Source organism: Euleptes europaea, chromosome 13 (assembly GCF_029931775.1).
Source record: "Euleptes europaea isolate rEulEur1 chromosome 13, rEulEur1.hap1, whole genome shotgun sequence".
Taxonomy (NCBI): Eukaryota; Metazoa; Chordata; class Lepidosauria; order Squamata; family Sphaerodactylidae; genus Euleptes; species Euleptes europaea.
In genome coordinates, this window is record NC_079324.1 from 60638443 (window position 1) to 60653207 (window position 14765).

Below are 14765 nucleotides of genomic sequence, written 5' to 3' on the forward strand. Positions count from 1 at the left end.
TGTTTCTTTGATTGATGTGCATTTTTATCCTTCCTTCCCTACAAGGAGCTCGGAGCAGAATATGTGGATCTCATCTTCTCCATTTTATCCTCCCTGTGAGGTAGATTAGGCTGAGATAGAGAATGACTGGTCCAAAGTCACTCAGCAAGTTTCACGGCAAACTAGGATTGGAACCCAGGTCTCCCCGATCCTGCTCCACCATTCTATCAGATCTCCACCCTAGCTGGCTTTTACATTTTGAGAATTAATCTGGAGATGCTGGGGACTGAACCCGGGGGACCTTCAGCATGCCAAGAAGATGCTCTCCCACTGAGCCATGGCCCCAATCTCATCCACTACATTACATTTTCTTACTGCTTCATTTTTATCCCACCATCCTCCAAGGGGAACGGGGGGGCGGTTCCCCTCCTCTGCCCTATTCTCACAATAAACCTGTGAGGTAGGTGGAGACTGAAAGAGAGAGAATGACCCAAGGCCACCCAGAGTTTCCTGGCTAATTTTGGATTTCAACGTCAGTCTCCCCAGTCGTAACTCAACATTAACCACTATGTCACACCAGCTCTCTCTCTACAACTTACCAAATGTTCACGCTTTGCCGGGCACCAGGTAACCCAAGATCTTTTTAGCCAGCCCACTGACCAATGTCCAAAGACCTCAGTTCCTGCTATTATGAACCAAGATGGTCTCTCACAAGATGGGTTCCCACAGATCCTGAGACATACCTTGCCCGTGAGCTTCCCCTGCAGCTCCTGGACTTCCTTGGCCCGCCTCTCCACTTCCTGAGTCAACAGCAGCTCCTTTTCTTGGATCAGGCCCTTGGCTGAGATGAGCTCGCATTCCTTTTCGCTAACCGATTTCCTCAGCGCATCCTTCTCAGCCTGGAGGGCTTCCATCTGGGAGCTGAGGTCTGAACCAACCTGCAAGCAGTGTGGTGGGGAGAAACATCCACTTCCTGCTTCATCATGGAACATGCTCAGGCTCCAACTCTGGCCTGCCTTCATCACTTTCCCAAGCACTTTCCCTGCCTTCGGAGCTAGGCCTGGCTCAAGGTATTTCGTAGCCCAAGAACGAGAAGCCTCTGCCGACTGGGGCCAAGCCAAGCCCCCGTGGCAGCAATGCAGGTCTAGGAGGCAATGCCAGTTGCCTCCTCCCACGCCATCAAGGGACAGGAGCAAACCAAGCCACTATGGTGCATTGGCACCTTCCCTAACACGCTGCCCCAAGTGCCTGTGTGGGTGGCTTGGCTGGAGAACTGGCCCTGATGATTAATTTTCGCTCTCTCGGCACCCTCGTTGCAAAATCATTTTGTGGAGGAGGAGACAACTTTAGATTTGGTGGAGAGCTTTGGTATGAGCTTCCTTCCTTTTAATTTTAGATAAGGTATCTTCACAACTCAAAGTAATAAATAACTTATCTTACCCCACAAACAATTTAAACAGATGGCTGCCTTTTCTAGAATATGTGGAAAAGGGGGCATCACAAAGTAAGCAATGCCCACGAAACTATCGTATGATTTGCATTTAAGTTCTGCTAAGTGAATACAACAAATGGTACGATTTCTGTAAAAAGTACTGATGGATAATATTGGAACATATATTGGAATCGAGTATTGAAACCCATTTCTTATGCCTTCTCCTGAACCAGACCTTTGGTCTATCCTGGACACTCTTGTCTGCTCTGATAGGCAATGGCTCTCCAGGGTCTCAGGTCTTTCACATCACCTGTTCCCTTTATACACCGGAGATGCCAAGGATCCAAGATTCCATGGGGCAGCCCCACAGCCCCAGCTTTCCCACCAGGCTGTCTGTGCATACCTGCTTGGACTGGCTGAGAGACTGCTGGAGCTGAGCCAGCTCCTCTTTCTTAGCTTCCAGATCTCGCTTCACCTGCTCCATCTGCAACACCTGGTCTTCTAACTGCACAAAGACCAAAAAGAAAGCCACATTTAAATACATGCAAGGAGGGAACCAGATCCACTGCTAACTATGGCTCCTGGGTGTTTTAAAAGGAAAAGGCCCCTTATGAAAAATACCCATGAGCCTTTCATAACCAACACAATTTATTTATTTATGTATGCATCCAAACCCTCTAGCCGTGGCATCAGGCCCCTCCACAGCCCCTCTTTCTTGCATCAAGCATATTTAAGGCCAACCCTCCACTGGGTCAAAGCTATCCACCAAATAGGGCTCTACCAACAGGCTTTGAAAGGGGACAACATTACAGGACAGGGCAGTTTTGGCCTGGAAGAAAGGAGGGACAGGAAAGCCTCCGGGTTCAAGGAGCGTGCCGCGAGCAGAAGACACACCTTCATTTCCGACTCCCGTTTCACCTGCTCCATCTGGAAGGTCATCTGTTCCTTCACCCGAGCCACTTCCCCTTGGCTTTGCTGGGTGACAGTCAGCTGCTTGGCCGTGTCTGCGTTCTGGGGGTTAAAAATTAACCAAACATACTAAGAAAGAAAAAAATCGGGACCTAGAAAGCAGACTCCTTTTCTGCAGAGGGATATCATCGTGCCTCCTCCTATCAGAGATGCAGAGAGCAGGCAAGAAAATATCCCCCCCTCCGTCCAATGCCCAACACCCCCACTGTCACATTCTCTCCCACCTCTGTCCTGCTTGGTCATCCAATGCCTTTCTAGACTTGAGACACTCTGCAGATGATGCTGGGGTTATCCTAGACATAGCTGGGTATCCAAAGGTTGGGTGGAAAGGAACTCAATTGTACTATTAAATATATTTATTATAAAGCGCTCGTGCAGATATTAAAAACAAGCCTATAAGGCAACAAATACAAGGTTGATAGTGTAAGGCCACGTGCCACATACATGAACCCACACGAAGCTGCCTTCTACTGAATCAGACCTTTGGTCCATCAAAGTCAGTATTGTCTACTCTGACTGGCAGCGGCAAGAAAAGAAATCTCTGAGTTCTTGGAGAAAGAGCACAATAAAAATGGGCTCCAGAGACAGAAGTAGGGTTGCCAGCTCCAGGTCAGGAAATACCTGGAGATTTTGGGGAGTGGAGCCTGAGTAGGGTGGGTTGGGGGAGGGAAGGAACTTTAATGGGGAACAGTGCCATAGAGTCCACCTTCCAAAGTGGCCATTTTCTCCAGGTGAAAAACCAAACGCATTTCGGCCCTTAGGCCATCAGTGTTCAGCATGTGGTTTTAAACTATCAACCTTGTATTTGTTGCCATACAGGCTTGTTTTTAATATCTGAATGAGCGCTTTATAATAAATAAATTTCACAGTATAATTGAGTTCCTTTCCACCCAACCTCTGGGTACCCAGCCTTGTCTTTAGGTTGGGTTTTCCCTCCCCTCCTCTGTTTTGTCCAGTTATCCCAGACGCAGCCATGACTGGACCCACCTATTCAACCCCCTGGAACTCCCTGTGTTTGTGATACATGCTCTGAAAACAATCATGTAGGTTTGAGTTCAGTGGGATAACTACGGCGTTAGCTCCTGATTCGAGGGGGGGGGCATCACTGCCAGGGCTGATGGCTTCAGGAAGGAGGCGTTCCCTGGACTGCTTTTTCAAATGGCGAGGAATCAACTTTCCTCTTAAACTTACCGCCTTCCAGAAAGTCTGAGGATTTCCAACACAGTGAATGCAAAATGCTTTTCCTACTTTTGACGGGGGCCTAAATCATACAATTAGTGCCATTTTGAGAACTCCCTACAATCACTACCTGCGCACCCCTCTTATCTGCCCCTCTTTAATAGTTGTCTCTTTCTTGTTATGCAGTGATGGGAGTCACGGAGGGGTGGCTGTTGGCTAGCACATAAAATGCAACCAAAAGTTGCTGGTAAAGAGCAATTCTTCAAGTGACCGTATCATATGTTTCTGTAGGGAAGGTTGTGGCGAGTCACTGGCACCTCTTGGACAGCGCTCGTGTCATCAACAAGAAGAGTATACCAAGTCTCTGTCCCTGGTTTTGAAAATTAATGGGCAAAATGAAAACACGGGGAAAGGCGGGAGAGGCCTTACCTTCCTCAAGAGCTCTGCATGAGTGTTGATCAGTTCGCTGTGCTTCTCTTTCAGCTTGGTGTAGCGGAGTTCTGTGGCGCTGGCCTTTTCTGGCACAGGAAAAACAACAATCAGAGTTTAGCCTCTTTTTCTAGCAGTGAAACTGATGCTCCCGAGAGAGGGTAACATGGAGTCTAAATGGCACCCTCTCAACAGCCCCTGGATTGTGTGACACAAGAAGGATTCTGCAGATCCATTCCACTAAGTGCGTGTGTGTATGTGTGTGTGTGTGTGCCTTCAAGTCACAGCTGACTTATGGGGATCTATAGATAGGGTTGCAGGTCCCCCCTCTCCACCAGTGGGAGGTTTTGGGGGTGGGGCAGGGCTGGGGCGGCGATCCCACGCGCATAGCCACCTGTGACATGATTATGTCATTTTCGGGTTTACCCTCAGAAGCGCCGCATCCCGACGGGACACTTTAGCACTCAAACCCCCAAAACGCTAGCGCTTCCAGAAGTGATGTAAACTTGGAAGCGACGGAATTGTGTCACGCGTGCAATCGCCACTCAGAGCAGCCCGGGGAATTGGTGGGCAATTGCCTGCTGGAACCAGCAACCTGGCAATCCTACCCATAGGGTTTTCAAGACAAGAGACATTCAGAGGTGGTTTGCCATTGCCTGCCTCTGCGACACGCCCCTGGTAGTGCTTGGAGGTCTCCCATCCAAATCCTGACCAGGGACAACCCTGCTTAGCTACCAAGATCTGACAAGATCGGGCTAGCCTGGGGCTATCCACGTCAGGTATTCTGCTAAGGGTGGCCGGATATTGTTTCAGATACAGCAGCACAGACTTTCCTTTTTCCTCCTACAGGACAGAGCCTGCAGAAAGATGCAGGGAGCCCTTCCGCAGCCCAAGAGCGCCACCTACTTTCGGCCTCCAGGCAGAGGCCCCTGCTCTTGTCACTCTCCAGCTTGGCCTTCTGCAACCTCTCCAGCTCATCCCGGAGCTGCTCGTTGTCCACCAGGGCCTTCTGCTTCTGCTTCCGCTGCTCCTCCACCTCCGCCTCCAGGCCATTGATCTGGGCCTTCAGCTGAGTGATGTACCTTTGAGCCTGGAGTGAGGACACACGGAGAGGAAGAAGGTGCGTTTTCTTATACCAGGGGCCCCCAATGTGGTGCTGGTGGGTGCCCGGGCGCCTACTAAGACCTTTTCTGGGGCCTGCCAAATAGGGTTGCCAACCTCCAGGTACTAGCTGGAGATCTCCTGCTATTACAACTGATCTCCAGCCGATCGAGATCAGTTCCCCTGGAGAAAACAGCCGCTTTGCCAATTGGACTCTATGGCACTGAAGTCCCTCGCCTCCCCAAACCCCGCCCTCAGGCTCCGCCCCAAGAACCTCCCGCCGGTGGTGAAGAGGGACCTGCCAACCCTAACACCAAATGTTTTTAGAATGTGGGTGGAGCCAGGTTTGGCTTTTGCTCAGCAAGGTATCTGATTGGCTGCACAGTTTCCCCCCTCTGTTGCCTTGGCAGCAGCTGCCACCACCGCACAAGGATCTTCACCGTGTGATTGGAGGTAAGCTGTGGCAGCCAATTTATTACAGCCATTTTGCGGCTGTGCCCACCACGATGTCAGGATCCCAAAGGTGCCCGCAGGCTCAAAAAGGGTGGGGATCCCTGTCCTACACCAGAGGCAGCGGCAAAATGGCTGCGGCAGTTGACCTTCAGTCACACAGTGCAGATCCTTGTGCTGTGGTGGCAGCTGCTGCCAAAGCAACATTTAAAAAAATCTGCACAGCTGATCAAATCCCCATTAGTCAGTCAGAAGGCTTGCAGGGCAAAACCCCCACCTGGCCCCACCAACTTTCTAAAAACACTTCTCAGGCACAAGGAAAGGTGTTGATGGGTGCCATGGGGCCCATAGGCACCATGTCGGGGACCCCGACATAGTTCTCTAGACCTCATCTCTGCAACTGTGCATTCCCAGGGCGGGGGGAATCCTGCTCCCCTGATCTTACCTCAAGTTTTATCTTCTCCAGCTCTCCTCGAAGCAGATCAATTTCTTTCTTTAAGTTCTCTATTTGGAGATCCCTGTGGATTCAAACATAATCTTTTTTTTAATGAGGTGGTGCTAGGCTTAACCTCTCAAAGAAAACTGGCACATGTCATGACGGAGAAGAGTGGAGGTCAGTTCAAAGTTACCAGGTTGTATCTGGTGTTGGCAGCAAACTTACTAAGTGGGTTCAGGCAATCCCCTCACTTATAACCCCAATTGTCATGACAAGGGTAACACCAACACTAGCCTTCCTTATAGGGTTGTTATAAAGGTTGCTGAAATAACAGACTGTGTTTTTTTTAACACTAAAAAGTGCTATATAAAATGCTAAGCTTTATTATTCCGATGTTGGCTAAAAGCTTGGTGTCTGCTGAGCCAATTTAGAGACTGATGGATTTCAAATATTTCAGTGCTGCCTCTTCAGAGGGCTGCTTGAGGAGGCTTACAATTAACAACCACAATATTAAAACACAAACAGCATAAAAACTGGTTCTTGTAGGTTGTCCGGGCTGTGTAATCGTGGTCTTGGCCACAGTTACACAGCCTGGACAACCTTCAAGAACCAATTAACTCTGACCATGAAAGCCTTCGACAATAGCATAAAAACTATCCAGAAAACAGGAACAGACTACGAAAAAGGTGAAAAGGTAAAGCCCCTAATTAAAAGCCTGGCACCTGTCAGAAAGTGAAGTATAAGAGAAAGTAAAAATCGCGACCTGTCGTCTCTGATGCCATTTGGAGGTCCGAAGGTTTGCTCAAATATGTCACAAACGACCTGCAAAAAAGACAGGAGAAAAAATTATCAAATAATCCACATTCTCCTGAATGTATTCTCACATAGCAGATCCAAATTCTAGCAGTAGAAGAAGCCCTTAAACTTTCACAAATGCTTTCCTGGTGGGATTGCTCTTCTTTGGCATGCTGCAGGCACATGTGGGGAACAACTCACAATGAGAAACACGGCTTTGAATATTGCCATGATGGTACAGCAACAATTCAGGAACGTTTCTGTGACTGGCAACAATGGCTATTATATATTTATTTACAAACTCTACACTCCGCCTTACCGCCTTCATCTGGGCCACCAAGGTGGCTAACAGATCAAAAACCACACATAAAATAACCATTAAAACCAAACCAAAATACATCATTAAAACCAAAATTAAAATACACATTAAAAGCAGTAGTCAAAAAGGGCAAGAGTCCAGTAGCACCTTAAAGACTAACAAAAATATTTTCTGGTAGGGTATGAGCTTTCGTGAGCCACAGCTCACTTCTTCTGAAAGCTCATACCCTACCAGAAAATATTTTTGTTAGTCTTTAAGGTGCTACTGGACTCTTGCCCTTTTTTACTACTGCAAACAGACTAACACGGCTACCCACTGTACATTAAAAGCAGTAATTAAAACATAGGGAAAGGAGGAGGAATCACTGAGGGACGCCAAACAAAACAAAAAAGTCTTCACCTGCTAGTGGAAGACGGCAATGGAAGGGGACAGACAAGTCTCCCTGGAGAGAGAATTTCAGAGTTCTAGTGCCACACCCAAGAAGGCCCTCTCCTGGGTTGCCACTCAGCTAATCTCAGAAGGAGGGGGCACCTGAAGCACAGCCTTGGATAATGATTGTAGTGGTTAGGTAGGTTCTTATGGGAGTAGGTGGTCCTTCAGGTACGTAGGCATGATGCATACACCATCTGATGTATTCGGTACTTCCCATTTTGAGCTGCTTTGCCAGGAGAACACGTTCCACAGCACAAAAGCCTGGATTCCACCTTCTGTGTGCGTTGCACAAATTCATCCATCAGCTCCTCCTCTTCGAATCCTGCCCTTTGAGGGCTTTTCTTTGTCTCAGAACCAGACCTTCCAAAAGGAGGCCCGCCTGGGCACCACCCTTACTCATTTGCTGCGGATTGTGGAAAACAAGATCCTCTTTTGGGGGCCTTGCAAGTCTATCTGTTACTGAATTGTGGAGTTGCAGTTTCAAGATGCTGACTTGTTTTAATCAGCTGGAATCTATCGGTTTTAAATTGTTTGGGTTTTTTTAATTATTGGTTTTTAGATCATTACTATATATGAAGAAAGCGGACAGGAAGAAAGTCGACTCCTCTGAAATGTGGTGTTGGAGGAGAGTTTTACGGCTACCATGGACCACCAAAAAGACAAATAAGTGGGTTCTAGATCAAATCAAGCCTGAACTGACCCTAGAAGTTAAAATGACTGAGGCTATTGTAGTACTTTGGTCACATTTTGAGAAAACAAAACTCACTGGAAAAAACAATGATGCTAAGAAAAGTTGAAGGCAGCAGGAAAAGAGGAAGACCCAACAAGAGATGGATTGACTCAATGAAGGAAGCCACAGCCCTCAATTTGCAAGATCTGAGCAAGGCTGTCAAAGACAGGACGTTTTGGAGTACTTTGATTCATAGGGTCGCCATGAGTCGGAAGCGACCTGGAACTTAACACACATATATATTGTGGATTGAAGTTGGTTGCGCTTTCTTGCAACCCACAACTGAAGTCCATCAGCCAGCTATGTTTTAATCAATAAAACAGGGTCACCTGTGGGTGTGGGTTTGCAAGACCAAGTTATGTGCAAATGTGTAGGAAGTCTGTTGGTTCAGAAGAGAGGGGAAAGGGACTCTTGTCCATGTCCAGGCGCCCTCAGACCCCTCTGAAGTGTCCAGGGCTGGGATGGGGCAACTGAAAGATAGCCCCAGGGCTCCGCCCTAGTGAAACATAAATCTCTGGGGAAGAAGACAGTTCCACATCTTGTGGGAAGGGAACTGCTCTCCTTCCAACCTAGATTGAAAGACTTCTAAAACGCTTGTCAATCTCTCACCGGTTGCTCCACAATTGGGGCTGTGCTGATCTCAATCAAGTTCTCTGGTTCTTCATCCTCGGGGGCTTCCTCAGGAATAACCACCACGGGCTTCACGTGTTCTGCCAGGGCCGAGGCCCGCAGGAAGTTGGGGGGGTTCTATCGGAGGAACACAAAAAAGGATCAGACTCATTTCTTGTTTGTGTGGAGAAAGGAACAGGAGCATTGCTCATCCAAAAGTACTGTTTCATAACTATCTGGACTGGTTGCCCATGCAGCGCTGCTAGGACTGGGTAAAGTCAAACACACACACAAACAAATTGGGGGGGAACAAAAGTTAAAACTGCTCCCCCAAATACTGCAACAGTACATTGGAAGACTCCTCCTCCTGAACTTCTCTTTACCTTGGTTTTGCAAAAAAAAACCAAAAAACAAATCTAACTTTGTAAAATGAAAAATGTAATAACTTTAAAAAAAACTCTTGCTTCCACCGCCATAATTGGGTCAGCCCATGCCAGATCACAAGACCTGCCTCTACACCCTCATCTTTCCCACCCGCAAAAACAAAAGCAAACACGCCCTGCAAACTGAAAATTTGGGTTGGATTTTTTTCTCTCCCAACAGTGAAACTCCAATTTCCCTTTCCCCTCTGCACCATGTCATGCCCAGCCCCTTCTATCCTTGTATAAGATGCCATTACCGATCCTTTCTGCTTCACAATGGTAATGTTTGCGAATGTTCCATGACATCACAGTGGCTCAGCTAAGATGGAAATCAGCCATTTGGGGGCTGAAAATCTCATGTGTACGAAACTCTTATTTGCTGTAGAAATCCCAGAAACACACACAGAATATTTTGTAAAGCTCAAGGGATCAAAAGCCATTTTTGGGGACTACAAATCCCTGCATTCTAATTCTGAATATAGGCAGGCTGGCAGAGGCTACTTTCCACAGACACCGACGTAACTTGGTATATGCTCCGGGACACTCTTGTTATTCTTCTCATGTTCCAGGACTAAGCTTTCGTTTTGTAGGCAGGTTTGGGGGTTTACGTGACCCTCAGCTCTAGGGCATACACACACCCTTGTACACACAGATCGTGGGAATACAAGTTTTACAACACAGTCACACACAGAAAAAGAGAGGGTACCTCGGGCAGCCGTGGGATCTGGATGAGACGCTTGAAATACAGCATATCTGAAGCTCTGTTGAAAAAGTTTTTGAGGCTAAAAGGAGAAAAACAAGGAGAACTGTCCATAACTGGGCAAAGAGAAAGAAGGCAAGTCCTACAGCAGATCTGGGGCTCTGATTTTCTGGGCCAAGGCAACAATGTCACACCTCAGCAGGGTTGCCAACCTCCAGGTGGTGGCTGGAGATCTCCTGCTATTACAACTGATCTCCTGGTGACAAAGATCAGTTCCCCTGGAGAAAACGGCCACTTTGGAAGGTGGACTGTATGGCGTTATACCCCACTGAAGTCCCTCCCCTCCCCAAACCCCGCCCTCCTCAGGCTCCACCCTCAAAATCTCCAGGTATTTCCCAACCTGGAGCTGGCAACCCTAGACCTCAGTGTTTTTTAAGATGGGTGAACAAAGCACTGCTTAAATGGTAAACAACTAGTCAAACAACGAACAGTGTGGGGCTCCAGAATGGGGCTTCACCTGGAAGAGGCAGAGGACGCAAAAGGAATTCGCAAACAGAAAAGTTTCGCTTGGCCCTCCTCCCTGGTTCTGGTGTTGTTTGCTGATATGTTTTTATTGAATTGTTTTATAATTTTAAATGTTCTTTTTAATTTTGTTCAACGGGGGGGTTATTCAAGCTTAGTTCTGATTGTATCAGTTCAGACTGCCTAGATGTGAAATCACACACACAAACACACATTTGCCCGCAACTAGAAATCTAGCATATCAAGGAGAAGGCTAGCCCACAGTCTACTATGCCAGATTTGCTGGTGCAGAGTTTTTTTGGTTTCTAAACGGAAGAACATTTAGTCCCTCCTGCAGGTTCAAGTGGTAAAACTCAGACACGAGTTTCCTGAAGGTCGGGGCTGTTACCTGCGGAACTGCTCATGGAACCGGTCTCGATGTCCTTGTAGCGTATCTGCTGGCAGGCCTAAAATAGCCACAGAGGAGAAAAGAGGAGGAGGAGGTCAGAGCCCTTAAGATGTCACACGCCAAGACAGCATCCACATCCTCGCACACACTGCTGAGGACCCTATTCTGGGTTTGGGTAATACATGGAGTACTGCGTGCAGTTCTGGAGGCCTCGCTTCAAAAAGGATGTGGACAGAATCAAGAGGGTACAGAGGAGAGAGATGAGGATGATCAGGGGCCTGGAGACCAATCCCTACGAGGACAGGCTTAGGGAGCTGGGAATGTTTAGTCTAGAGGAGAAGAGGTTGAGGGGGGACAGGATTGCTCTCTTTAAGTATTTGAAGGGCTTTCACTTAGAGGAGGGCAGGGAGCAGTTCCTGTTGGCAGCAGAGGATAGGACTCACAAGAATGGGTTTAAATTGCAGGCGAAAGGTACCGACTGGGTATTAGGAAACATTTTTTTACAGTAAGAGTTGTTCGACAGTGGAATCAGCTGCCTAGAGAGGCTGTGAGCTCCACCTCACTGGCAGTCTTTAAGCAGAGGCTGGACAAGAACTTGTCAGGGATGCTCTAGGCCAGTGGTGCCCAAAGTGGGCAGTACCACCCTCTAGGGGGCGGTGGGATTACCTAGGGGGGCACTAAGAGGCAAGGGGGCAGCAGGGAAGCGCTAGAGGTGGGCCCCTTCAACTGTGTTGTTGGATAGAGTAGGGGGCGCTGGGGTTGAGTTTGTGGGACCAAGGGGGCGATGGCCTGAAAAGTTTGGGAACAACTGCTTTAGGCTGATCCTGCATTAAGCAAGGGTTTGGACTAGATGGCCTGTATGGCCCCTCCCAACTCTGTGATCCTATGTTTGCAAGCGAATACGAAGGCCATTCTTCTGTTTACAGACCCACTAAACAGACAGACCAGTCTCACTCCCATCAAGGCCACCAGCCTGCAAAACAGCAGACTCCGCTTTGCATGGCACCTGCGTTTGATGCGTCTATGGAGGGGGGACAGGAGGCACCCACAAACCTGCTCTGAGACTCAAAACGTCTAGAAACCCGGGGAATCCTGAGCCCTGAAGAACGGCCACAGGAGCGATGCATACCAATAACAAGGCAACAAAATGTTGGCTGTGCCTGTAGTCAGGCATTTTTAAAAGCAGTTTTCTGGATGCTGAAGCTGTCGTGGGTACAAGTTCACCCGGCCCACAGATAGGGTTACCAACCTCCAGGTATTGCAACAAAAATAAACCAGCACTAGACTAAAACTCTCAACATGTATTGTATATCTTCACTTACAATGTGCACACTTACAACATACAACCTATAAACATACTATACACATAAGAAAACCTACTCTTACAACAATACAAAACAGAAGAAATAAGTCCATACAGATCCTTTGTTTCCATAAACTTGAACAACTAGCATTTCATCAGGGTTGCAAAGGTAACAAATCAATTCTTTTGCTGACAAAATAGCAGTCCAAATCCCGAGCAGGGGAGGGATGAAACCCGCCTTCCGAAACCTCTTTTGAACCTCCAGGTATTATTGCAAGATCTCCCGCTATTACAACTGATCTCCAGCCGATGGAGATCAGTACACCTGGAGAAAATGTCCGCTTTGGCAATTGGACTCTATGGCATTGAAGTCTCTCCCCAGGCTCCGCCCCAAAAATCTCCCGCCAGTGGCAAAGAGGGACCTGGCAACCCTGCCCAAAGACAAAGTGGGCACGGTGCGGGGCTAAACTGTGCTTTCTTTGGACAAAATGGATTAAAAATAGGCTTGGTATCCAGAAATATATTCGATCTTCTCCTCAGGTTTCAGCATGTAGCTCTTCTTAGCCCAGAGCCCTTCACAAACCAGCCCGTAACATTCTCAATGCCTGCTCAGCAACCCCCAAAATTATAAGTACATTTTAGGGGGAGGCATTGCCGTAGGACTCAGATTTCCCTGGAAAAGCCAAAGACGAGGAGGATCCCTCAGTCAAACTGAAGCCAGTGAATGCTGTTCCCTCATTGGCTTGTCGAAATTATCCTATCTGAAATGGCAAAAATCAGGTCACTGCTAAGGAGGAAGCTAGACGGGTCAAGTAGGAGGAAGAGCATAGCTTCTCAATTACAGCAGCTATTATAAATGCCCTGACACATAAACACTGTATACTGAGGTGGGTGGGTGTACTTAGATTTTGTTTCCGGGTTTTGTTTCCCAGTTGTAGCAATGATTGCTCCAGGGAGTAGTGTTAACCAGTAGCTCAGATAGATTTAAAAGGGGATTAGACAACCCATTAGTGCCTACTGGCCACTGTGTCTAAAATGGAGCCCCCACATTCAGAGGCAGTGTACCTCCAAATGGGTGTAACAACAGGGGAAAACCCACCTCTCTGCCCTGCTTGCAATCTTTGCATGGGCATGAGCTAGCCTACTGTGAGGGTGAGGATGCGGGACTTCGTCTCAGAGTCCTTCCTGCCCTGCTAAGCTGGCTCTTACAATGGTGTTAGGATTTCAGTATTTCCAAATTCTGTTTATTGTGCTTCCCTCTCTCCGCACTCACATGACTTTTCACAGACCCCTCTATTTTACAGCTTGAATGGTTAAATTAAAAATTGATGGCTTTTTTAATTGAATCTGTTGCCACCCTTTCGGGATTCATTTGTCAAAAGCAGGATATCGTAACAAATACAAAAAACCCAGCCTGCCCTGTTAGATGGGTTAGGGGGGGAGAAGGAGAGAGACTGTCCCAAGGTCATCCAGGAAGCTTCATGGTGGGAATTTGAACCCAGCCCCCTCCCCCAGGTTAGCCTGAGACTCTAACCACTATACATAACACTAGCTCTGGATACAGGACAGTTCACAAAGCCGCTCAGGACTTAGCCTGAATTTTCCCAAGCTCCACACCACCACCACTCCTCCAAGAGCTACTTACACGAGTGAAGCTTGAACATCAGCTTGACGGTGTAATGGTAGAGGTGGCTGCAATCTTGAATCACCTGGATGAGGGGAGCCAGACGGCACTGAACTGCGGACATCTGGGACACGGCCATGGAGGTGTTCAGCTGCCTGAAAACTGAACGCGGGAAAGTAGGTGGGTGGGTTTGGGGCAGGGGAGAAGAAACTCTGCCCCAAAAGAAAAGGAAGTGCACACCTCAAGGTTCTAGGCTGCCCGGAGAAACTCCGTTTGGCAGTCGAGTCCAAAAGTGCTAATTTGTGCAATAACTTTGCATACAACCTTTATTTTAAAAAAAGTTCCATTCACATTACAGTGAATGAATGCACGTCCTGCATCTACTCGCATACCTCTGTCTGTAAAAGAGAGCCAACAAGTCTTCACTTTATAAAGAAAACCAGGGACTGGTACCTTAATTTATATCAGGCAATTTAGATTGCATGTACCGGTACATAAGTGGCCTGTAACATGAGAATAGCCTCTGAGATCTTCAGATCTCAGAAGCTAAGCAGGGTCAGTACTTCCATGGGAGAACACCAAGGAAGACTCTGCAGAGGAAGGCAATGGACAACCACCTCAGCTTAATCCCTTGGCTTGAAAAGCCTATGGGGTTTCCATAAGATGGCTGCAACTTGACATCACATGCTAGTGTAAGGTAATGTAATGATTATAATGTAATCATAGTTAAATTGTGGAACTCCCTGCCCCAGGATGTGGTGATGGCTGCCAACTTGGAAGGCTTTAAGAGGGGAGTGGACATGTTCATGGAGGAGAGGGCTATTCATGGCTACTAGTCGAAACAGATACTAGTCATGATGCATACCCATTATCTCCAGGATCAGATGAGCGTGCCTATTATATTAGGTGCGGTGGAACACAGGCAGGATGGTGCTGCTGTAGGCGT

At 47.7% G+C, this 14765-nt stretch overlaps 1 protein-coding gene across 1 annotated transcript in view; it reads right to left on the reverse strand.

The window, feature by feature from the left end:
• The window catches only part of HIP1R (huntingtin interacting protein 1 related), a 68690-nt gene that overhangs the window by 17452 nt on the left and 36473 nt on the right, over positions 1-14765 (reverse strand). The window contains exons 8-18 of the mRNA XM_056859091.1: positions 13841-13981; positions 10893-10950; positions 9989-10064; positions 8861-8998; positions 6739-6797; positions 5985-6057; positions 4895-5078; positions 3989-4077; positions 2306-2422; positions 1815-1916; positions 723-917 (exon numbers count right to left, since the gene is read on the reverse strand). Coding sequence (XP_056715069.1) covers positions 723-917; positions 1815-1916; positions 2306-2422; positions 3989-4077; positions 4895-5078; positions 5985-6057; positions 6739-6797; positions 8861-8998; positions 9989-10064; positions 10893-10950; positions 13841-13981 — 1232 coding nt within the window. The remainder of the gene's footprint in view (positions 1-722; positions 918-1814; positions 1917-2305; positions 2423-3988; positions 4078-4894; positions 5079-5984; positions 6058-6738; positions 6798-8860; positions 8999-9988; positions 10065-10892; positions 10951-13840; positions 13982-14765) is intronic.